Source organism: Bos javanicus, chromosome 11 (assembly GCF_032452875.1).
Source record: "Bos javanicus breed banteng chromosome 11, ARS-OSU_banteng_1.0, whole genome shotgun sequence".
Taxonomy (NCBI): domain Eukaryota; kingdom Metazoa; phylum Chordata; class Mammalia; order Artiodactyla; family Bovidae; genus Bos; species Bos javanicus.
Genome location: NC_083878.1, coordinates 60,029,666 through 60,055,290, shown reverse-complemented (window position 1 = coordinate 60,055,290; position 25,625 = coordinate 60,029,666). Strand labels below are relative to the sequence as shown.

The window sequence follows — 25,625 nt, the reverse complement described above, 5'->3', positions numbered from 1 at the left end:
AAAAATTTTAGGTCTGAAAGGAATCCAGTATCATTTTGGTACATCTAGTGGAAGGCGAGGGAATTATGTTTCAGTCCATTGTGAGTGAGAATTTGCTGAAGAAAACTGATTTAATAAACCCTTTATCAACCTCTTGGTGGCACAATGGGCCTACTAAAATTTGGTGGGCTGCTTGCTATTTCTTCAGCGAAGAACAATCAGTAAAGCACTTGATGGGCACTTGGGGACAAGAGAGACAACCATGTGAAGGGCCACGTGCATGTGACTTTCATAGAAAATATTATTTGGTGATGATGAAGTATGCAAAGGGCAGTTATGCTGAAAGAAAAAACCTAGGGTAGGGGAAGATCAAGGGTGGTTGGCATGGAAGCTTACCCAGCAAAAACACGCGATGTTAAGCCAATTACAGGGATTATATAGTGTCTTGATTTTTAGGAATGATTCCTTGTTGAAGAGGCCACATTCAGCCGGGGGAGACACCGAGGTAAATTTGAAAAATACTTGACCACGAACTATTTAGGTACATCTCCGAGAAAATTACGAGGCGAAAAGAGTGCGCGCCCTACACCTCACTTTCTCAACATTCTGGTCCCCAAGCCAGGCATTTAAAATGGATTAGAGAGATCTGGGGCCTACAGTTGGTCTCCACTGAGGTCTTTTCGCTCCTTTTTTCCACCCCACCCTTCCCCGAAGAAAAACACAGCTGGGTGTGCCCTCTCTTTTAGGAGCGCAGCCCCCATCTGCGGGGGCGGGTCCGGATCCCGGCGGGCTCAGGCCCCGCAGGTTGGCGGGACCCGGCGGAGGCGGGCCAGCGCGGGTCTGAGACAAGCCGAGAGAATGCTGGCTGGCGCGCGCCGCGCTCAAACTCGCGCCACCACTAGCTCACGAGCTGCGCCCCACTCCCTCCGTCACCAAAGGCGCCCAGCCAATGAGCGGGCCTGAAAGGCCGGGCCTGCGGGCTAAGCAGTGGGAGGGGGAGCGACGGGAGGGGGCGGGAAGTCGAGGGCGGGCCACGTTTGATTGACAGCCCTCTGGAACCAATCCTCCGCACGGCTTCTCTTCGCTCTCCTCTCTGCTCGGCTCAACTCTTCGTCCCACCTCCTTTTCCTCCACCCCCCTCCTCGTTCCTTTGCGACCCGCCCCACTTCCCCTCCCCCACTCTGCGGGCAAATCGCTGCTGGAAAGAGGCGGGGGCCTAAGCAGCGGGCTTGTGTGGCGCCTTGAAGTGGGATTGACAGGCGGTCTGGCCAATAGAAGGTACGCTGATGGCGCGGCTGTGGCTGGAACCGGCCAATGGGCGAGCGGGCTGGGGGCGGAGGCCCAGGTTCCAAACGCTCCGCGGCGCCATGGGCTGAAAACTCAACCGAGATGGAATCTCCCAGTCTGAACCGGTTTCAACCGGTTCCGAGTTTGAGGCACTAGGAGGAGGGGGAGAAGCGGCTGCAGCGGCCGCGGCAGGAGCAGCGGGAGCTACAGCATCAGCAAGAGCAACAGTAGCTACAGCCCGGGCGGCGGTGCCTGTTCCAGTCTTTGCTGCTGCAGTCCGTGCAACCACCCAGAGGGGGAGGGGGGAACCACCAGTCGCTGAGGAGCAGGAGAAGGGGGGAAAGTTTAGGCGAGCCTGGGTGGGGGGGGGGGGGCCAGCGCCGGAGCCGCGTGAGAGAGGGAGCCGTATTTTGGTAGGGGGAAATCGGACTGCAACTGGCAGCAGAGCGTTCCCCGGCCGTGTGGACTCTACAGCCCCTACTCCTGCCGCTCCTGCTGCCGCCTGTGGCTGGAGGGTCCCCCTGGGGCTGAATCTTTGGGACTTGACCCCGTTCCCCTCCCCCTTCCCTCACTCCCCAGCCAGGCGGGAGCATTTATCCACAGATTAATTCCCCTTTTTAGGGGGGGGCGGGTGAGTGTGCGTGTCGGCGGGAGGTGTCCCCGAAATAGTAAATATTGTTGAGCTTTTTTTTTTTTTTGCCCTTATCCTCTTCGTTTGTAAATTTCTTTTTTAAGGTGGGAAAACTGTGAAACCCACCTTGATTTTCCTCCCCTCTCCCCCCTCCCCGTCCTCCCTTGCCCTAATACCCCGACAAGGAAGGAAGAAGCAGTTGGTTCAATCTCTGGGTAAGTCGACTGTGTCTTCGGGGCCGAGGGTCGGGCGGCGGCGCGGCTGGGCGGGAGGAGGCTGGCGTGGGGCGCGGCGGCGGCGGCGGCGGCCGCGGGAGGCGAACCGGGAAGGCGGCGGCGGGCCCACAGCAGAGCTTGCGATTGAATGGAGCCGCTTCTGCTGCTGGGGGATGGAGGCGGGGAGGCGGCCGCGGGAGGGGAGCGCTGGCTGGGTCATTTCGTGTGTGCGGGGAACAGTGGCGGAAGGCAAGGAGCGAGATAGTGAAGTGGGGCCCGGCGCGGGGGTGGAAGGGCTTCTCCCAGCTCGGTGGGCTGGGGAGAAGTTGGGGAGATTTCAGGAACATTTCTGTAAATTATTAGGAGTGGAAGTTTCCAGAAATATTTAGTGCAGCAGCATTGAAACGTCCGCCTGCATCACGTGGCCCTTCGGTGGAGAGCTTGGGATCGCGGGAGGGAGGGGCTGTGGAGTCCTTGCTCCTCCTGCAGGTAAACTCAGAATCTCTGGGTTTTTTAAGAGTAGAATTAGAAGCAGGAAAGGTTAGTTGATTTTTTCAGGGATCTGCAGATGAGGTTCCGTGCTGTAGTTTGTTTCGGGGGACTTGGGTGAGTTAAAAGTGATCAACTCATTTACTGCTGGCATTGTACAGTAGATGATACCCTGATTCTCCTTTATTCTGATGCCTGAGTTTGGGGTGAGTGGGAGGAAATGGTGTGCTGGAGGAAGTATTAAAAGATTTGCCCGACGCGGACCTCCTCTGATCACGCAGAGGCCATGCTGCATAGAGAATGGGGCGGTGAACTTCAGGCGCCTGGTCTAAATGCCTCCTCCGAGTATGGGCGGGGTGAGAGCGTGCTCCAGTCTGCTATAGTTAGAAGTGCTGCACTTCGCTTTGGGTGGGAAGAGAGGGGGAGGGCGGGCCTTAGTGAGGTGTGTTTCTACTGAATGAAGCAGGCAGTTGCTCACACACCTAAAGCAGCAGTTTCTCCTTGTAGAGACTTGCTTTTTTGACCTACTATGTAGTTATCATAAAGCAGCGGTTATGATTTTCTGGTTTTGGGATGGGAACCCGCAGTGTGTAGCTGCCTGCCTCTTCAGTTTGAAGTGGCAGTGGAGGTATTTTGGTAGTCACTTGTGGAGTCACCACATGGCTGGTTAATACTTTATATTTACTATACTGTGAGTGGAATTTAGGATTGGATGTCTCAAGAAGAAAAGGCTTTTGTGGTCTCTCTTACCTCTCCCTCTTTGGCTTTTTGCTATCTGCCTGATTGTACATCTTAATCGTGTGGGACACTGCTGTTAGTGGAAAGAATGTTTTGGAAGCTATTTGATTTGGGAGACTAAATGTGCTTGGCATTGACCAGAAAGCCGCCATTTCTGTACTACTTACAGTTCAAGAATAGGTAGGTCATTTCGAAGATAGTAGCTAGTTTTAAGGGTGGCATGCCCTGCTGTATTTAACACAAGCTTCTGTTCTGAACCTGATCTTTTCACAGAAATTTGTTTCGAAAGAATTTGTAAGGACAGTGTACTTGAGAACTTTTTAAGAGTCACTTTGTTTTTGGTTTTGGTTATTAATTTTTAAGATTGTTCTTATTTTTAAAATTGTATGGCACTCGAATAGGGGGAATTTACATTTGACATTTGTGCAGTATATGTTTTTTAGTATTTAGATCAAATATTGTGTCCAATATTTTGTATTTGAAATACATTTAATAACTACTGTAGAAATTTTTGAAGTCTCACCACTGTCAATAGTGGATGGAAAGACTTAATAATTCTTAAATTCATAATTCCTCAACTTTTACGTTATATCTAACCTAACTGATCCTTCAGACTTTGTTGTAGTTGACATCATTAAAACATTTGAGTTAATTGAAATTGTTGCCGTTATTAACGTTTTTAAACTGTTGTAAAATACCTAAGAAATAAGCCTTTTTCCTAACAAGCTAGTTTGTTCAGATCCAGTGTAATCCGGTTAGCCACCCCATTTCCTGGTCTTGGAAGGTTAAAAAGAGGGGGAGAAGTAGAGATGACCATATGACCTTGTTGGGTCCAAGTATTGTAAACCAGGAGTGCTTAACCCAAGGTTTCTTGGGTGGCTTTCGGAATATCCTGAATCGTCTGTCTGTAATTGTATACGAAGTTGTGAATTTTTTTTTAATTGGCAGGAGCCATCCTGTTTGATTGTGAGGCATCTTGACCCAAAAAAGGTTGAGTACTGATTTAGCCAGACTTAAGCATCACTTGACTTTGAAGAAAAGTAAAGGGAAAGATTTTTTATAATGTTGGACAATAAAAATGTGCACATGTGCCAGCCCCTTGGAGTAGAATCCTCTTAAAAGGATACCGTTGCATATGAACCAGTAGATTTCAGCCAGAACATTATTTGACCTGAAGAAGCTCCTTTTTCTGTTATGATAGAATTTAGTTTTTTTTGCAGGGTGGGTTGTCAGGGGATAGTTAGCAAGCTTTTTGCTTTGCTAGCGAATACGTGAAAATTTTTCTAAAAAATCTTTAGATACTACTATGAAGTTTATTTTCCTAGACCATATATGTTCAAGGAGCTTGTGCACTTGTAATTTAAACCCCTATATTTATTCAAAGAAGAAACAATATAGATGGTTTCATTGTATGTAGAAGATTAAATTCTATATAAGTTAAGGGTATGAGATTGGTTAGACTTGTGGTTCCTGCAAATCATTGCTATATATAGGAAAACTTCGATATCACATTTAGTTTTTAATGTCTTCCATATGTTTTAAAAATTAAAGTAGCATGAAATAAGGGAAAGTGAACTTTTACTGAGCTAAAAGGCCCTGCTTAGGAAGAGGGGGACATCTATATGAACTTCATCTCCATTTAAAAATTTGAGATCAAGACTTTCAATTGTATCAGGTTTTAGGGCTGTAAATTCTTTAGTAATTTTTTAAAACGGGTTAAGATTATATGCATGTTAGTAGAAAGAACAGTACGATTTTTCTCAGGTCTAAAAGTAGATCCTAATAATCAATGCAGTTACGGAGTACCTAAGTAGTTTCAGGATTTCCTTTTACTATCTTAGTTGTTCAGGTAAAAATCTCCAAAATACAAAGTAAAGTATTTGTAAGAACGTAGTGGAAGTGAAATAACTTGAGTAAAAACTTTTTGACTGATAATGTCAGAGGCACCTTAAATTTTTTTTTTCTTTATTTTCAGTAATCTATGCCAGCAATTATGACAATGTTAGCAGACCATGCAGCTCGTCAGCTGCTTGATTTCAGCCAAAAACTGGATATCAACCTTTTAGACAATGTGGTGAATTGCTTATACCATGGAGAAGGAGCCCAGGTAAAGTAGCTGACCAAAATATTATTGCAATGTAATAGTTGCTGGGTTTAGAATAAAATTTGAAATTACCACCTTTTAAAGAAGTGTTCCATAGTTTGTATTAAGTTTGAATTATATATTAACTATGAGAGGTGGTCTGTAAAAATAAATTGCATTATATTTTCAAACGGTTTAGAGTGGAACGTTTTGGAATATTCTTGTTCTGTCCTTCAGCAACCTTTATCCCATTTACTGAAAGATCCCAGTGTATTAAATGTTTTGTAGATATTAAAAGTTGTATGTCCCCTATATATTGGAATTAAGAGAGTCTTCTCTTTTGAAACATTTAAATTGCAGAAGTACTTCAGAGATAAAACTTATTTGAAAAATCCAACAATACCAAGTGTCTGAATTTTAGCACATGTAGAAGTGCTACTGTTAAAGTAGGAGATTGTCTGAACATATAAAGTTTTGATAAGTTTAAGGTGTTGGGTTTTTTTTTTTCTAAACAGAAGTGTTTGTAAATTTAAACTTGTATATGTTATAAGAAACAACAATCTTGAGTCTTCACCCTGTGGACTTAATAATGTAAAGTTTTAAATAAGTAAAAGTTTTTGCTTTTGGGTTAAAAAGATCTTTTAAAGTGATGTGATAGGTATCTTATTAGTACAATTTTGTTGCCAGAAAGTACATTTCTGGGAGACAGTATATCTTTAAGATACTGAATTATATTGAATATTTGCCAATTAAACCCCAGCTACTTTCATAATTTTTAGAAACCTCTTAAAGGTGGACATCGTAGAAGATAGTCTTAAAAAACATGGTACATAAATATTAGCAAGTATATAAGTATTTCTGTTCCCTTCTGAAATCTAACATTGAGGACCATGTAAGTTGTATGAGTGGGAAAAATAACTTCAGTGATTTTGTAAGCTTGTTAGTGCAGTTTTACACTCCTAGGGGCTTTTGATCAAGCATTCTGAAAAGTATCTGTATTTGCTACACTTACCATGTAGTAGTTTCCTGATGATTATATGTTCAACATGAAGTTTTAAGTTCCATTTCATCCCAACATGATGTATGGAAAACAGCTGCTTTGGGAAGAAAGTATGAAAGTAAGATTGAAATGCATGAAGTGAGGGGTATGTGGCTTAGTGGTAGAGAATCCGCCTGCCAATGCAGGAAACATAGGTTCCATCCCTGGGTCAGAAAGATCCCCTGGAGAAGGAAATGGCAACCCACTCCAGTATTCTTGCTCGGGAAATCCCATGGACACGGGAGCCTGGCGGGGCTACAATCTATGGGATCACATGTTTAGTGACTGAACAACAACAAGATTGGGCTCGCCTTTGTATTAGAAGCACAAGTCTGTAAGCCACTAGGAAGATTGACGTTTAATTTTATCACATCATTAAGCTACCACTGCTGTCTAGTCTTTGTTCTTTTTTAACCTGGTTCACAGTGTCTAAAAGTATGATGACTAAATAGACCAGGGCCCTATGCTTATAATTGGAATAGTAGTTATGAAGAATAGGGTGTAATACTACTATTAGTAATGTTTCGTAGTGTTGAGATACAGTGATTTGTTTTAAATTTGATTTCTGAATAAAAAGTAGATTTATGAAAGTTTTTACAAATATTTTCCCATTTATAAAAGCAAAATTAACTTTCTCAAAAGTAAACATTTTATGTTTAGTTAGATCTCTTATAGGACAAATCAATTGTATAAAGATAATCAGTAAGTTGATACTTGTTACAGATTAGGAAACAGGCTTAGAGCCTAAAGGCAGCTAAGAACCCCTTTTTTGTTGGGGTATCTTTAAACTTCCTTGTTCAGTCGGTTTTTTATATACCACCTCTGAGGGTTTTTATTTTGGATAAAAAGTTTGGAAAGCATTGTTTTAATGTTAGATGTCTTAATTTTATTCCAGTAGGGTTTCTGGTCATTCCTCTGGAGTCTCATCCACAAAGTGTTACCTACCTTGGAAGAGACTAGGGGGTTAGTGATGAGGTTTTGTAAAGCACTTGTTACCAGTGACTGCTACTTTAAGGATACTTTTGAAAGTATAGTAAAGAAGATATGTGATGTAAAGTCATTGTTTTAATATATGGTTTGGTGGGGAGTGTTTGTTTGGTTTTGGTTTGTCATCAAATATGTACTTAAAATAGCAACTAGAAATTATTCTAATTAAGCTTTCAAACTCACCTTTATGTAGCCTAACTTTTTTAAAACGATTACATAACTTAGGAGAGAAAGAAATTATTAGGAGGGTGTAGGTAGAACTTTTGCTTAGATGGGTAGTATAGTAAAATTTTAGCACTGTAATATTAGGACTATCTTCTCTTATAAACATTTTTAGCCAAGTAGGCCGCCAGGAGAAAAAAATGATAGAGTTGGGTGTTTTCTTCAATACTGTGTTAAGTGTCTTGAACTTTTTTTGTCTATTGCTTAGCAACTAAAATACTTTCACCATTCAGTTAGTAACACAGGGAGATGCCAGATTTTCTCTTTGGTTTCCTTTTGTGTCTTTTAACCCCTCCTGGGCTTTTAAGTTAAGAAAAGAATATGAGGGGACAGTGGGATTAAGACAGTTGTTTAAAAGGATGCAAATACTAGAAGTAACTTTTGAGAGTAAAATTATGACAGAATGAATGATATAAAAGCAAGGAACATGGTTTATGCAGAGGTTGAAATGAAAGTAATACTGTGGAAAGTATTCATTTATAATATGTAGAATGTTCATCACTTCAAAACTGATGAAGTTGTGTCATGACCAAATAACTTTCTAGGCATGGATGTTTAATACACCTTATCCTCTTAATATGGGTTACTATATTACATTCAAGTCTTTATCTAGTTGGATATTGTCTCTAGTTAGATATTCTCAGGGGAAGAATCAAAACACTGCTAAAATGGGCTTTGACCCTAAATAACTCACGTAACTATTTTTTCTACTTTTGTTGGTTGGTTATTATATAATACGGTTAGAACCCTTTAAAGCTATCAGTGCTTTAATCAAAATTTAAAAATGTATAGCTGTATTTCAAGACTTTACACTCTGGCTCTAATCCTGGACCCTTAGAGTGAAACCCAGGCACCTGATTTTTCTTTCAAGTTTCACAGTGTTTCTCGTGTTACTGTTAGAGTACAGAACCATTACCTAATTTAGTGAGTATTTGTCAAAGTTTTCTTTTAAACAATAAGCAGTGTGTATTGCTCGTTAATAAATGAGAAAAAAATCATGAATGTGATGTCTGTTCCCTGAGGAAAAGACTTCTTTCTTAACATCAAAGCTACAAGAGGAGAATGAGTTTTTTGTAAATTGGAATAAAAGCCAACTTAATATTATGAGGTGTCTCTGTCAGAGATGATTTAAATAAGAATGCTTTTCTCCTCCCTTTTTGATGATTTCTTATTAATTACCCATAGAGTCAAACCCTTGATCAACTAAATGATCTAACCAGAAGGATAACTGACAGACTTATTTTTTTTTTTGGTTACGACATGTGGTAGAAACAGGCAAAAGATAATTAGGATCCAGTTGAGCCTTAAAGGTGAAACTCATTAACCTGTTGGCTTCCTGGGGGGGGGGGTGGGTAGAAAATCAATAGACTTTTTAGCCTTTGGTAATACAGTGTTTGTATCATACGAAAAACTAGCATTTAAAATGAAGAAACTAGATAATGTCAACATGGCTACATCTTTAAAACTGTCAGGTGTCAATCATAGCTCAGTAAAGCGGAGGGAAAAAAACTGTCAAATGGAAAGAGCAAGTTGCAGAAGGATTTCCATAGTGTACTATTAATATAAAATTCAGTAATTATACAACTATATTTATGAAAGTCATACACATGCTGTGAAAATCAAGGAAAAGACACCAGATCATGAAAGTGATTGTCTAGAAAGAAGGAACAAAGAAAGGAAATGGCATTGAAGAAAGGTACTAAGTTCCGTAAGTTTTAGATCTGATATTTAAAAGAAAAACATACAAGTGTACAACAACATCTAAAATGGACAGATTTTAAAAACACTAATTTTATTAATGTTCTAGATGATGTTTTTGTAGGTCAAATTATTTCTGGGTTTGCATTTTAGAAATACAAAAGCAAAAAAGAAATCTCAAACTAGGAGTTAATATATAAAATTAGAAGATTTTTCAGAGATAAATGTGTGTTTACAATAAACCAAAGAGACTGTCTTAATGTTTTGAATGTATCAACAGGTATTTGAGATTTGTAGACTTACTTAGACTTAGGTTTTTGTCTGTCTCCCATGAAATATAGTTTTAGAGATACTGTTGAAGATATCTTGGTGACTCTTACAAACCAGAGTATACTGTTACACAGTTTATCTAGTAGATGTGAATTTTTCTGTGTTGCCTTTTTTTTTTTTTTTGGTTGATTGTGTGCTGAGACACCCCTTTATGTCAGAGTAGCTCTTTGTTAGAATTGATAGAATTTTAAGTTCAGTTTTGAGAATACCAAATGAGGTAGATTAAGGGGAAAAAACACTTCTGTGTTTCAGAGGTATATTTCCATTCTTAACTGAAGTTTTAAGACTGATAATGGACACATTTTTATTTCTGTAAGGAGTTTTTTTTCCCCCAGTATTTCCAAAAGTTGATAAAATCATTCTCCTATTTGGACTTTTGTCTTGCTTGATACCTTTGAAAAGAACAAGTTAGCTTAAAATTGTTTTTGTGTACTATTTTAGCAAAGAATGGCTCAAGAAGTACTGACACATTTAAAGGAACATCCTGATGCGTGGACAAGAGTCGACACAATTTTGGAGTTTTCACAGAATATGAACACAAAAGTAAGCAAGTGGTGGTTTTAAAATCCATTATTTCTTCTTTTCTTCCAGTCATAAACTTTGAGGAAGGTATCTCATTTTTAGTATTAGTCTTTGTTATCTCAAATCATTTAATAATGTTGACTTATTTCAAAATTTAGTCTTAAACATAGAATTAATTCTTGCAAATAGTCCTAAGAATTATGAATTGAGTTTTGTAATTGGGACTAGTATGCAAGGTGGCTTTTTCTTTTTGTTGTTTTGGGGGTTTTTTTGGGTTTTTTTTTTTTTGTTTTTTTCTTTTTAGAATATGTGTACAGATCTCAGCATAAATTCTGAATGTTATTCTGAATGTTATTCAGAGATGAAACATCAGAAGAGTCATTTTGGGCAAGTGATCAATATAACACAGGCTAGGCACCTCCAAAACCAAGTTTTGTTAGCAGCGTAAAACCCGACTCCATGGTACCAATGCTTTTAATGGGACAGCACTCAGTTTTTATTTGCAATTGAAAATGTTATCATTTGGGTCCTTTTTTCTTAAGTTTGAACAGAAAGGTTGATCAAAATGTGTTTTGACTGTTTAGGCTTGATGATTCACACTTCTCTTTAAACTGCCTTAAAGTAATAAAATACCATGCATGGCATTCTGTTTAAAAACACACAAGGTTTCCACTTGGTATACATTGTGTTAAAACAGAAATTAGCCATGTTCACCTCTGTTTCTGAAATCAGACTGTGTTAATTAACAGTTTTAAAATATTAACTAGTTTTGACATCTTATAAATTTTAGGGCAAAAATACAGTCCAGAACTTCCTCAAAGTGCTAACCTTAAGTAACATAACAGTGTTTGCCTGTTTGCTTGCCTGGTAAATTTTGCTTTTTATACTGACAGACATTACTAATGTTTAAGTTGATTTATCAACAGTATTTTTAAAAACTCAAATTTGTCTTGTGAAAAATGAGATGATTAGAGGAACAGAAAGAAAGCAACAGGTAAAGAATTCTTCAATTTACATAAATTACAAATGATTTGGTGCTAAATTTATGCACTATGACATTTGGCTTTTATGCAATCATTTTTTTTTTCTTTAAAGATGTTAACACTACCTGATATTAATCATAATGTTCCATTATGTTGATTGCTTGTAATAGGAAGAAAAGGGGTGTCTTCCTGTGCAACTGACACAGCTAGGCTTTGACGGCAGGCCTCCACAAGGTCTACCCTTTTGATTCCCTTTAACTGAATTCTGTTCATCAATTGTTTTTGTTTCATGGGTGGTGGGAGGGGAAAGGGGAATTCAATGCGTAAAATAAGTATTTCTAAGGGCTCAGTAGAAATTTCTACCATAGGGATCATTTCATGCATTTATTTTTTTTTTTTCATGTAGTCTTTGCTGTTATCTGTCCCTCATCTTCATAACTCAGCAGTGGATTTCTCAAGTCCTGAGATGTAAAGCAGAAATGTAATACTTCAAAATGATATTTGAATTATTTATGTATATTTCCAAAGTAGTTGTTTATCATTGGCCCTCAGATTTGGCTGTCACTTCCAGATTTTTTCATTAAAATACTCCTTTTCAAAGAACTGAATTCTCATCATTTGTAAAGTCTCAATGTCTAGGAAAGATTGGGTTTTAGGGTATTCTGAAAGTTATCTGTGTCTTCCTTTGAACTAACTTGTAAACAGCTTTTATCGGGCTTCCTACTTCAGCCCTCCTAGCAGAAAGATGAAAATATGAATTGTATCTTCAACAAACTGTGCTACTTTTTTACAGTTGAAGAAAGGACTAGAGGTCAGTAAATTGGTAATGTAGGTAACAAAGTATCAGATATAAAGGCAGAAGTAAATAAATGAATGCAGCAAAATAAAGGGGGAATATTCTTAGATTTAAAAAGGGGTAAGCTAAAAATATATCAGCTGAATATGGTGAAGTTATCATTAGGATTATTACTTCTTAACTGGTGTATTTATGGTGGATTTTGTTTCTTAGTTTCTTAAAGATCTTTGTAATTGGTTGAAAATTAGCAAGAGGATGTATATTCCATGTAGTAGGAAGTGCATTTGTTTTGACTTGGTAAAACTTTGGCCCCTCTTGACTTCATGACTATAAAATTAATTTAAAGCAAGTTTAGAGTAGTATGTTTTTAAAGTTAATTTAGAATGTTAGTCAGTGAGAAACTTACCTTTGTATATTTACATGTGTCTGAGAGCTAGATCTTTAAATAGGATAGAAAGCTTCACCATTTGCTGCTGATTATGAAACTTTAATAGCGTCAAATTTATAATTTCAGAATTTTGCTTTGGCCTTGTTTTTATTTATGAAGTCTTCTTAAGGAATGTTCTGCAAATGTAGGATTTGGGTTGAAATGGCAAAATTTCCCTTAAAAAGTACAAAATGTTAAAAATGAAAGAAAACAGCAAAAACATTGTTTGAGCACAATGTAGTTTGGGACAGTCTATATTGTGCTTTGGATAAAGTGTGCATTCACATGATCCCTTTGGTTGAAATACTAATGCTCCTATTTTATTGTGTGGTGACTAACCATTTTAAAGATGAACTCTTATTCTCAGCCAAAACTTGCAATCTGAGGTTATATGTCTATATATGAATGAGTTTGCCTTTCAGGTATTCTAGCTGATTCTTCCCTAGTTCAACCAGTTGAAACATACCACAAGGATTTTGACCCTTTTCTTCCTCCTGTCTATCCACACTAATTGGTCATGGTAATAATTTTGGGTAGTAACTCCTGTAGCCTTATAAATTGTTATAAATATTGTTGACTATTTAGAGTGAGTAATCAACAGGGGGGACAAAATGGCTTCAAAGTGGTATTTGTGTTTATTAATTTACATTTTTAGTTATTTCTATACTTGGAAGAAATACCTGAAAGGTAGATAACAGATTGCAACATGCATTTGTGTATTATTTTGACTGTGCACAAAAGTTTATCTTTAAATTAGTAGAAATAGCAACTATAAGGGTGGGGTTAAATTTTTAAATTAAACCCGTGGGCTGTCTTGCTGCTCCTTAAGTAACACACCAGTGATGTTTGTAAACACTTTGTATAGAAAGTATCTGTGACAATACTTTAATACTTGGCCAAGAGTTTACAACTCCTAGAAGATGGTAGGAAGCTTGAGAACATCCAAGCTGCTAAATTCTTAGGAGCCTGGTTTTGTTAAAGTATGTGAGCCTGTAAGCAGTCATTTATGCTGTGAATTCATATCTGGCTGCTACATTTTCCTTCTGCACACCCAGCCCATTTGGCTGCTAAGGGCTTTTTATTTGGTTCTTCCTCCTGGTGTGAGCATGTATAAACAGCAGGACGTTAAATAGAGTAGTAAACAATAAAATGAGGAAAATGCATGAAAATTCAGTATATGGGCGAATGAATAGATCCTTGTTTAATATATGTAATTAAACTTGGTAGCATACTGTTTTTGAAACTTTAGATGTAAATGTGTGAATGTCTGTCCATTTGTGAATCCTGGAAATTGCCAGTCTTATAGCAATATATTCACATACTTTTATTCTCCAATTTTCAGTATTATGGACTACAGATTTTGGAAAATGTGATAAAAACAAGGTGGAAGATTCTTCCAAGGAACCAATGTGAAGGTAGGAAAGTGTTTTAAGAATTGCAAATTTAGAATTTTATTATCCCTGGCATTTTTGTTAGTTGACTATTAGGGGAATGTGTCAAATCTTTAATAGTTTATTATGCACTAATGGTTTGTTTACTGCTTTCATTATGTTGCAAGGCAGATACTGATTATATTTGGGGGCAGAGGAAGAATAAGGTTTTATTTGGGAGAAAGCAGAAACTAGACTGGCCCAACTTTCTCCTGTAAATATTGTGAAACATTCTTACAAACTCATAGTTAATCTGGACCATGTTTGAAGTGAATGAAATTTGAATATGTGCTCTTATGCATTGTTTTAAATTCATCACATGGAACAAATAATGGGAATTAAAATAGGAATAACACATAAACGTAACAGCACAGGAAAAACCAAGTTTTAAAAATCATAGGACTTTACCTTTTGAAATTCTAAGCATACCTTATAAAAGATTTGTTTCTAAAATAGGAAAGATTTTTTTTAAATGAATATTTGATGATGCCTGGTATTAATATTTTAACGTCTCCCTTTGTACTACCTTGATAAAAGTAGTCATGGTTTAAGAAACAAGGGGCAAAGTTAGTCTTGAAATTCTTTAATGTGGTTTTCACATACTCCCTTATTAACTACTTTGTTACTTGTTTGTCTGGACTTTATAATGGGGTTACTCTACTTTTGATGGCGTTCTATTAAATCATGTTCCCTTTCTTGGACTATTGCTTTTTAAGATGTCGTCTTTGACCTGCTTTTTCATATCATCTTTATAATGGGATAGTGACCTGGATTTATGAAATCCTGACTTAAATCTTGACATCTTTATAGCACATTTAGAGGAGAATGGGACAGTTTTTTATCAGCAATATCCCTAAAACATCATAAACTGTGAATTAAGAATGATAGTATGGAAGTATTTGAATACTGCCACCCAAAGAGGTTCTTTAATGTTGTATTTTGGTTTGAAACCATTTTAGATCATGTTCTGTGACTTTAGAAATTAATAAGTACGGTTTGACTCCTGTCCCAAATAGATCCTTTGTACTTCATCACTACTTACTTTTAGGGACTTCAGTGAAGTCCTAGTTCCTTTACTATTGTTGTTTTATACTTGTGGCTTGAGCCATGGCTTACCATACCAACAGAAAGTGTTTATTTTTTATTTCATTGCCATTGTACTGTGGTAAGTCCCTCTTTAATTTCTAAACACATAAACCTTTGCTGCTTATTAGATAAGGATTATGCTCGATGATCCTTCCAAGTTATTTTCCAGCTGTAAAATTAAATGATTTGAAGTAATATGTGCTTATAATATCAGAGGTTACAGTTACCCTTGAGAACTTGACATTTTTTGCTTTCCACATGAATAATGGGAGTGGCATGTTTTGGCTTTTATCACACAGTCAAAAACTTCCATATATTTCTGTGCATATTCCAGGACATAAGATTTTTCAGTTTTAAAAGTCTTGTTTGCAAAAAAACTGGTGGAGGAGGATTCTTCATGTGTTCCTATTCTGTATTAATGAGACACTTCATTTCTCTGAAAGTTACAGAATCACCTTTCTCTTTACATTTCCCCTTAACACTAGTGGTAAGATTGAGTGGGATGTAAATCTTTTCTAAAAATACCTGAAGTTACTATCACCACATACGTGGTTGTCACTGTCAATGAAGTCATTACATGGAGGGGAAAGTGTAGTGTAATTTCTAGGGTGTTTCAGAGGTTCAATATCAGAAGAGGATGTAAAATGGCTCCCAGAGAATGTTAGTGAACTTTAGATCTGCAGCAACTTTGCATGATGAATTTAGTTTGTGTTTTTAAAGTAATTGATCTCGTTTACAAAAATTGAGACATAAATTTATTCACTACTATATTTATGATTCTTTTCAACTTTGTCATTCCTAAGAGGCTTGTACCATCCTAAGATTTTATATCTCACAAAGTATACTAATATTTCCAAATGTTAATTTTTCTTCATCTTTAACTTTGACATTGGAAATAAATCAGTATAACCCCTGAAATACTATACATTCCTTTTGTTTATAATTGTCAATCTTTTAAGCTGTTATCTTCCATTTGTTAGCTAGTCTTAGTATATATGAGTCCTAGCATGTGGTGAAAGAAAAGGAAAATCTGGTTGGCCCCTTTAGACAAGCTTATTCACAAAAGTGGCAGTGCTTGATGTATTTTCAGAGAAGGATAGGTTTGGCTGTAGAGTCAGCCAAAAAAATTTTTGTAATCATTTATTTCAGTCTAGTTCATATTTTATGACCTTTCAGTTTCTTATCCATCCATAAGCGGATGTTAATTTCACATGTTTTTAGGGGAATGGCGTTTTCAATTTACAGCATTGTCTGAAGCACTTTGCCAGAAATATACCTGACAATCCTAGACTGAGTTAGATGTCTCTTGCCTTGGTTTCCCTTAGTGTGTCCTTCAGTTCCGTTGCTCATTTGTGTCCGACTCTTTGTGACCACATGAATCGCAGCACTCTAGGCCTCCCTGTCCATCACCAACTCCCAGAGTTCACCCAAACTCATGTCCATCGAGTCGGTGATGCCATCCAGCCATCTTATCCTCTGTCGTCCCCTTGTCCTGCCCCCAAACCCTCCCAGCATCAGGGTCTTTTCCAGTGAGTCAGCTCTTCACATGAGGTGGCAGAAGTACTGGAGTTTCAGCTTTAGCATCATTCCTTCCAAAGAACACCGAGGACTGATTTCCTTTCAGTGGACTGGTTGGATCTCCTTGCAGTCCAAGGGACTCTCAAGAGTCTTCTCCAACACCACAGTTCAAAAGCATCAATTCTTTGGCGCTCAGCCTTCTTCATAGTCCAACTCTCACATCCATACATGACCACAGGAAAAACCATAGCCTTGACTAGACGAACTTTTGTTGGCAAAGTAATGTCTGCTTTTGAATATGCTATCTAGGTTGGTTTCATAACTTTCCTTCCAAGGAGTAAGCATCTTTTAATTTCATGGCTGCAGTCACCATCTGCAGTGATTTTGGAGCCCCCAAAAATAAAGTCTGACACTGTTTCCACTGTTTCCCCATCTATTTCCCATGAAGTGATGGGGACAGATGCCATGATTTTCATTTTCTGAATGTTGAGCTCTAAGCCAACTTTTTGACTCTCCTCTTTCATTTTCAAGAGGCTTTTTAATTCCTCTTCACTTTCTGCCATAAGGGTGGTGTCATCTGCATATCTGAGGTTATTGATATTTTTCCTGGCAATCTTGATTCCAGCTTGTGCTTCCTCCAGCCCAGTGTTTCTCATGATGTAGTCTGCATATAAGTTAATAAGCAGGGTGACAATATACAGCCTTGACGGACTCCTTTTCCTATTTGGAACCAGTCTATTTTTCCATGTCCAGTCCTAACTGTCACTTCCTGACCTGCATATCGGTTTCTCAAGAGGCAGGTCAGGTGGTCTGGTATTCCCATCTCTTTCAGAATTTTCCATAGTTTATTGTGATCCACACAGTCAAAGGCTTTGGCATAGTCAATAAAGCAGAAGTAGATATTTTTCTGGAGCTCTCTTGCGTTTTTGATGATCCAGTGCATGTTGGCAATTTGATCTCTGGTTCCTTTGCCTTTTCTAAAACCAGCTTGAACATCTGGAAGTTCACTGTTCACGTATTGCTGAAGCCTTAACTTGGAGAATTTTGAGCATTACTTCACTAGCGTGTGAGATGAGTGCATTTGTGCAGTAGTTTGATCATTCTTAGGCATTGCCTTTTTTGGGATTGGAATGCAAACTGACCTTTTCCAGTCCTGTGGTCACTGCTGAGCTTTCCAAATTTGCTGGAATATTGAGTGCAGCACTTCACAGCGTCATCTTTCAGGATTTGAAATAGCTCAACTGGAATTCCATCAGCTCCAGTAGCTGGTATATAATTACTCAATTAATTGCTTAGTATTATTTCAGTGACTAACACCACTCCTTATTTGGAATTCAGTCCTTTATTTAAGAACCTAATGACTTTCCCAATATTTTTGCTTTTACATTTTTATATTACATGTGTACATATTATATATCATTGATATCTTTGAGGTTTAAGTTTTGAAGTGAATAACATAGATCAGTTACTATAAGTCAAGACAGTCTTTTAAAGCTATGGAGTATAGTTCCTTGTGCTGTACAATAGGTCTTAGTTATCTATTTTATATATAGTATGTATATTTTAATCCCAAATTCCTTTTATCCCTTCTATCACCCTCCTTTTCTTTTGGTAGCCATAAGTTTGTTGTCTGTGAGTCTGTATCTGTTGTATAAATTTCATTTGTATCATTTAAAAGATTACAGATATAAGAGATATTATATGATACTTTGTCTGGTTTGCTTTACTTGGTATGATAATCTCGGTATATCCGTGTTGCTGCAAATGGCATTATTTTTTTCTTTTTTCTGGCTGTCATTGTGTTTCACATTTTTATCCATTCATCTGTCATGGGCATTTAGATTGCTTCCATACTTTTGTTTCATTTATTTAGTTTGGGGGGCATTGGGTCTTTGTTACTGCACACGGGCTTTTTCTGGTTGTGGCAAGTGGATGCTACTCTAGTTGTGTTGGCTTCTTTTGTTGAAGAGCATGGGCTAATTCCCCCACCCCGCCACATGTGGAATCTTCCTGCACCAGGAATCAAACCTCTGACACCTGTATTGGTAGGCGAATTCTTAACTATTGGACCACCGGAGAAGTTCACTTCCATAGTTTCTTAAGGAACCTTCATAAGTGATCTCTATGGTGGCTGTACCAATTTACATTCCCACTAACAGTGTAGGAGGTTTCTTTTTCCTCCACACCCTCTCTAGCACTTATTATTTGTAGACTTTTTGATGATTGGCCATTCTGGCCACTGTGAGGCAATGCCTGATTGTAATTTTGATTTTCATTTCTGTAATAATTAGTAATGTTGAGCATCTTTTCATGTGCCTTTTGGCTGTCTGGGTGTCTTTGGAGGAAATAACTTTGGATCTTTTGCCCATGTTTTGATTGTTTTTTTTTTGTCTTGAGAAGGGTTTTTAAGCTGTGTGAGCTGTTTGTATATTATGGAGATGAGTCTCTTGTCATTTGTGTTATTTGCAAATATTTTCTCCCATTTTATAGCATATCTTTGTTTTGTTTATGTTTTCCTTTGCTGTGCAAAAACTTTGAAGTTTTAAGTCTCAGTTGTTAATTTTTGTTTTTATTTAAGGTAATGGTTTCAACTAAAGAAAAAAATTGAATTTTAATATATGAAGGAAAATAATTTCCAAATAGGGAATGGTTCATTTAAACCAAAGGATTATATTTTAATCTGTTAAGACATGTAGTTTACAGATCACTACATTTTTATGAAATATATACAGACCTGCTGACATTGAAAAGAGCAGTGGTGAAGAAAAGAGTTCATAGTGATAAAGCAATACTATTTTGATTGTCTTGTATGGTTATTGGAAAATGATATAATAAGTAATGTGTTTAAAACGCTCTGCATATCTGGGTGCTGACTGTGGATAAACACGTGTATTGTCAGCCCCTTTCCATAAAAAAATACTCCCACTTCTCTCCATTTCACCAAGTGCTTGTATACTACTCTCAAGTTGCCTTGAAATTTCTGCAGTAACATCCTAACTGAGCTCCTTAACACCCACTTCTGTTTGTCCCTTGTGATATATTTTCAGCAAAGGGTTTAGTGTATTTTAGAAACAGAACTAATCAGGTCATTCCTATGCATAAATCGCCCATTGTACTGAATATCACATGTTTAACTTGTTGCCTTTAAGCAGTAATGACTTTTTAAAAATTGTTTGCTTTTTTTAATGGTTTTATTAAGGTATATTTAACATTTACAAAGAACAAGTTCAAGTATACAATTTGATACATTTTGACTAATCATGACCCTTTTTTGGTGAATGCCTTTTCCTTTACCTCCCCAGCCCCCAATCTGCTGTCACTCAATTGATTAGCTAGGAGTAGAATGGCTAGATCATATGGTAGGTGTATGTTTTTAACTGCCCAGCTGTTCTCCAAAATGATTGTATCACTCTACATTCTCAGTAGCAGTATGCTTCCCATCCTCACCAAAGCTTGTGGTCAGTTTTTTAAAATTCTAGCCGGTGTAGCACATATATAATGGCTTCTCACTGTGACTTAGGCTGTTGAGCACCTACACATCATCTCTGTATGCATATTTAAGTTAATATTGTTAGGCCTATTTAACAGAGATAGTTGTTTCCTTTGTTGGTCATTTTGAAAAGAACTTTTAAGTGTTTGGACTCTTGTAAGGCCATGGCTTTTAAGCAAATCCATGAGAAATTCTCCCCCCACTCTGTGGAATGTAATGTGTGAAGCATCAGTCTAATCTCAGATTTAACAAGCACTCTTATTGGTGTATTTTTGCCAGTTTTATAACACAATGAGATAATAAAGCACAATATTGATTACATTTTATCCAATAACACATGATATTTTTTAAAATATTATTTTGTACACCAGCATCATATGTAATTGACAAAAACTGTTTTCCTACCATTTCTATTTAAGGTATAATAACAATGTGGTCCCTCCCCCCCAGTATATCCTAGTTATGTGGAACTTCATAAGCGGTCTTTACTTGAGACCTCACAATGCCTAATCCTTACATCACATCCACACAGGAGATGCAAACCACCTGTAGATTTTATTAAAGAGGTTTGGAGGAACTGGTGGTCCAGTGGTTGACTCTACACTTCCAATACAGGGGGCATGGGCTTGATCCTTGGTTAGGAAACTAAGATCCCTTAGGCTACCAGGCATGGCCAAAAAATTATTTAAATCCAAAAATTTTTTTAAAGAGTTGCGGATTTTCTAGAAAAGTTGAATTTTTAGTAAAATAAAAACTTTTCTGTGATTAAATATACATATTTACCATTTTAAGTGTATGTGTGTATGTATGGTTCATTGTCAGTAAGTAAATTCATAGTATTGTGCAACCATCCTTACTATTGATCTCTGGAATTTTTTTGTCATTCCAGTTGAAACTACCCATTAAACATTATCTTTCTTATACTCTTCCCAGTCCCTGTTAACCATTATTATACTTGTCTTTATGAATTTGCCTATTTGGTAACTCATATGTACAATCATACAATATTTTGAATCTGCTTTATTTCAGTCGCATATGTTGCCAAGGTTAATTCATGTTGCAGCATGTATCAATTTCATTCCTTTTTTTAAACACTGAACATTTTATTCTACTTTATCTACCTGTGGGTTGTTTGCAAATATTGTATATTGTGAATTTAATAGAATTTTAATTGCTCTATCTCATTAGGAGTTCTTGTTCAGTACTATTTGCAGTTATAAACCCTTCTAAGAATAATAAATAAAGATCCATTATTCTTAAAACTACTGAACATATAGGCAATAAATTACAGTCTAATTCCAATTTATAATCTCTGGGGACTGTAGGTTAAGAACCCCTGCTTTTGAATTATTTTTTTCTATTTCTCATTTTGCGGTTTGTTTCCATGAGTATTTCAGTGAATGAGGAATAGGAAAATTGTTCTGGATTCCTTTGGATGATAAGGTAAATAGGACAAATAGCTATATTTTAGCGACTCTCTGTGATTATTCTTGGTGGTTTAAGTGGACAAGTTTGTAATAACAGTGTGACATGGGAAAAGCACCTTCCTTTCTGGCCAACAGGCACATATAAAGATGCTCAGTACCCCTAGTTATTAGAGAAATGAAAATCGCAACTACAGTAAGGTATCTCACCTCACGCCATCATCAAAAAAGCCAACAAATAATAAATACAGGAGAGGATGTGGAGAAAAAGGAACTCTGCTATACTGTTAGTAGGAATGTAAATTGGTACAGTCACTATGGAGAACAGTATGGAGGGTCCTTACAAAACTAAAAATAGAGTTACCATATGAGCCAATAATCCCAGTCCTGGTCATACATGCAGAAAAGATGAAAACTGATTCAAAAAAATACATGAAACCCAGTGTTTACAGTAGTACTGTTTACAATAGCTAAGACGTTTTTTTGTTCAGTCACTAAGTCATGTCCGACTCTTTGCAACCCCATGGACTACAGCACACCAGGCTTCCCCCTCCTTCACCGTCTCCAGGAGCTTGCTCAAACACCTGTCCATTGAGTTGGTAACACCATCCAACCGTCTCATCCTCTGTTGTCCCCTTTCCTGCCTTCAATCTTTCCCAGCTTCACGGTCTTTTTAATGAGTTGGCTCTTTGCATCAGGTGGCTGAGGTATTGGAGCTTCTGCTTCAGCATCAGTCCTTCCAATGAATGTTTGGGGTTGATTTCCTTGGTATCTCAAGGGACTCTCAAAAGTCTTCTCTAGCACTGCAATTCAAAAGCATCAAATCTTTTTCAGAGCCAAAGAAAGTCTGTCATTGTTTACCCATTTATTTGCCATGAAATGATGGAACTGGGTGCTATGACTTAGTTTTTTGAATGTTGAGCCAGCTTTTTGATCCTCTTTCACCTTCGTCAAGAGGCCAAGAGCCAAAACATGGAAGAGGCCTAAATACCCATGGACAGATGAGTGGGAAAAGAAGTGGGTTGTGTGCACACTCAGTGGAATATTACTCAGACATAAAAAAGAATGAAATGTCATTTGCAGCCACTTGGATAGACCTGGAGATTATCATACTAGTGAAATAAGTCAGAGGACAGATATATCATATGTGGAATCTTTAAAAGCGATACAAATGAGCTTACTTAAAGACATAGGAAACAAATTTACGGTTACCTAAGGCTTTGAAAGGGGAGGAGGGGTAAATTGGGGATATGTGATCAGAACTACTATTATATATAAAATAACAGAGACCTACTATATAGCACATATATTGTGGTATATTGAGTATCAATAATCTTGTAATAAACTATAATGGAAGAGAATCTGAAAACGTGTATGTTGTTGCTGTGTAGTCACTAAGTCGTGTCCCAACTCTTTTGCAACCCCAGGGATGATGTAACCCACCAGGCACCTCTATCTGTGGGATTTTCCAGGCAAGCATACAGTAGTGGGTTGCCATTTCCTTTACCAGGGGATATTCCCAATCCAGGAATTGAACCCGTGTCTCCTGCACTGGCAGGCGGGTTCTTTGGCACTGAGCCACCAGGGAAGGCAAAAGTGTATACATGCATGTATGTTAACATGTATATATAACTGAATCACTTTGCTATACATCTGGAAGTAACGTTTCTTCTTTTTTTTTTTTGGAAAAAGTTTCAGTTACACATGGCTTTGATGAAGGGATGTGATTATAGAGTACACATTTAAAGTGAATTTAAGTATTGCACAATGTTTTGGACTGGACTGAACTCAGTTTTGATGATTGTAGCTTTACTTTTGTAATAGTGTGTCAAGGCTCTCCATTTTCTGTGGTGTATGAAAATGAGCCACTATGAAAGCAAGGGATAAGATTCTGCAACTTTTTCACTCGTATTTTTCTCTCAATGGGTAGAATTCTATACTTGGTTGAAAATATAATGGTATTGATATAATGGTAGTCTGTATCACTGACTAGCTAAGATGCTCATGAACAAATTTACAATTTAAATTTAGAAAGGGCGTTTTGCCTCTACGGGAATATGGCACCACTGGTATGTTGTAGTGAGTAAGTTTTCATTTTAAAGGGTTTTAGTGAATCACATTCTGTTAATGCATTTCTTTTACCTTGTCATTAAGTATCTAATATTTGCAAGATGTTCCTGGGGGGTAAGACTGTTAATATTGGGTGTAAATAACTTTCAAGATGATATATATAACTATTAAGTCTGATGGGAGTTGAGTTCAGTTGCTCAGTTGTGTCCAGCTCCTTGCGATCCCATGGACTGCAGCACCCCAGGCCTCCCTGTCCATCGCCAACTCCCGGAGTTGACTCAGACTCATGTCCATTGAGTTGGTGATGCCATCCAACCATCTCATCTTCTCGTCCCCTTCTGCCTTGAATCTTGCCCAGTATCAGGGTCTTTTCCAATGAGTCAGTTCTTCGCATCGGGTGGCCAAAGTATTGGAGCTTCAGCTTTAGCATCAGTCCTTTCAAAGAATATTCAAGACTGATTTCCTTTTGGATGGACTGGGTTGGATCTCCTTGCAGTCCAAGGGGCTCCCAAGAGTCTTCTCCAACACTACAGTTGAAAAGCATCAATTCTTCGGCACTCAGCTTTCTTTAGAGTCCAACTCTCACATCCATACATGACTACTGGGAAAAGCATAGCCTTGACTAGATGGACCTTTGTTGCCAAAGTGATGTCTCTGCTTTTTAACATGCTGTCTAGGATGGTGATAACTTTTCTTCCAAGGAGCATGTGTCTTTTAATTTCATGGCTACAGTCACCATCTGCAGTGATTTTGGAGCCCAAGAAAAGAAAGTCTGTCATAGTTTCCATTGTTTCCCCATGTATTTGCCATGAAGTGATGGGACCAGATGCCATGATCTTAGTTTTCTGAATGTTGAGTTTTAAGACAACTTTTTCACTCTCCTCTTCACTTTCATCAAGAGGCTCTTTAGTTCTTCTGCACTTTCTGCCATAAGGGTGGTGTCATCTGCATATCTGAGGTTATTGATATTTCTCCCAGCAATCTTGATTCCAGCTTGTGCTTCCTCCAGCCCAGCATTTCTTATGATGTACTCTGCATATAAGTTAAATAAGCAGGGTGACAGTACACAGCTTTGACATACTCCTTTCCTGACTTGGAACCAGTCTGTTGTTCCATGTCTAGTTCTAACTATTTGCTTCCTGGCCTGCATACAGATTTGTCAAGAGGCAGGTCAGGTGGTCTGGTGTGCCCATCTCTTTAAGAATTTTCCAGAGTTTGTTGTGGTCCACACAAAGGCTTTGGCATAGTCGATAAAGCAGAAGTAGATGTTTTTCTGGAACTCTAGCTTTTTTGATCTAGCGGATGTTGGCCAGAGAAGGTGATGGCACCCCACTCCAGTACTCTTCCTGGAAAATCCCATGGACAGAGGAGCCTGGCAGGCTGCAGTCCATGGGGTCGCGATGAATCGGACACCACTGAGCGACTTCACTTTCCACTTACATGCATTGGAGAAGGAAATGGCAACCCACTCCAGTGTTGTTGCCTGGAGAATCCCAGGGATGGCAGAGCCTGTTGAGCTGCCGTCTATGGGGTCGAACAGAGTCGGACACGACTAAAGCGACTTAGCAGCAGCAGTAGCAGCAGATGTTGGCAATTTGATCTCTGGTTCCTCTGCCTTTTCTAAAACCAGCTTGAACGTCTGAAAGTTCAGGGTTCATGTACTGTTGAAGCTTGGGTTGGAGAATTTTGAGCATACTTTACTAGTGTGTGAGATGAGTGCAATGGTGTGGTAGTTTAAGCATTTTTGGAAATTACATGTGCTTAAATCTGACCTTTTTAGCTAGCTAATGTTATTATCAGTTTATGAGATAATGTGGATTATTTGGTGTTGGTTTCTATTTGAAATGAGACTGTGAAAGACATTTTTCTTGATATTGGGGAAAATAAGAGTTATAAAAGATTAATACATAAATTCTTGGATAAGGAGCATTCGTATGCCGTAAGTCACCTTTCAGTGGGTATTTGGGCATTTTTATACTCAGTTCAGTTTTATACTCAGTTGCTTAGTCATGTCTGACTCTTTGCGACCCCATGAATCACAGCACGCCAGGCCTCCCTGTCCATCACCAACTCCCTGAGTTCACTCAGACTCACGTGCATTGAATCGGTGATGCCATCCAGCCATCTCATCCTCTGTCGTCCCCTTCTCCTCCTGCCCCCAATTCCTCCCAGCATCAGAGT

General features: G+C 38.2%; 1 protein-coding gene across 3 annotated transcripts in view; it reads left to right on the top strand.

Moving 5' to 3' along the window:
* Positions 1–2,021: 2,021 nt before the first annotated feature.
* XPO1 (exportin 1) overlaps positions 2,022–25,625 on the top strand; it is a 42,187-nt gene continuing 18,583 nt past the window's right edge. The window contains exons 1-4 of one of the 3 annotated variants that reach the window (XM_061432742.1): positions 2,022–2,112; positions 5,315–5,446; positions 10,140–10,241; positions 13,769–13,841. In XM_061432742.1, the coding sequence (XP_061288726.1) occupies positions 5,321–5,446; positions 10,140–10,241; positions 13,769–13,841 (301 nt within the window). In that variant the 5' untranslated portion in view covers positions 2,022–2,112; positions 5,315–5,320. Of the gene's footprint in view, positions 2,113–2,510; positions 2,602–3,428; positions 3,520–5,314; positions 5,447–10,139; positions 10,242–13,768; positions 13,842–25,625 lie in introns of those variants that run through there. The other 2 variants (XM_061432744.1, XM_061432743.1) reach the window with 2 other exon arrangements.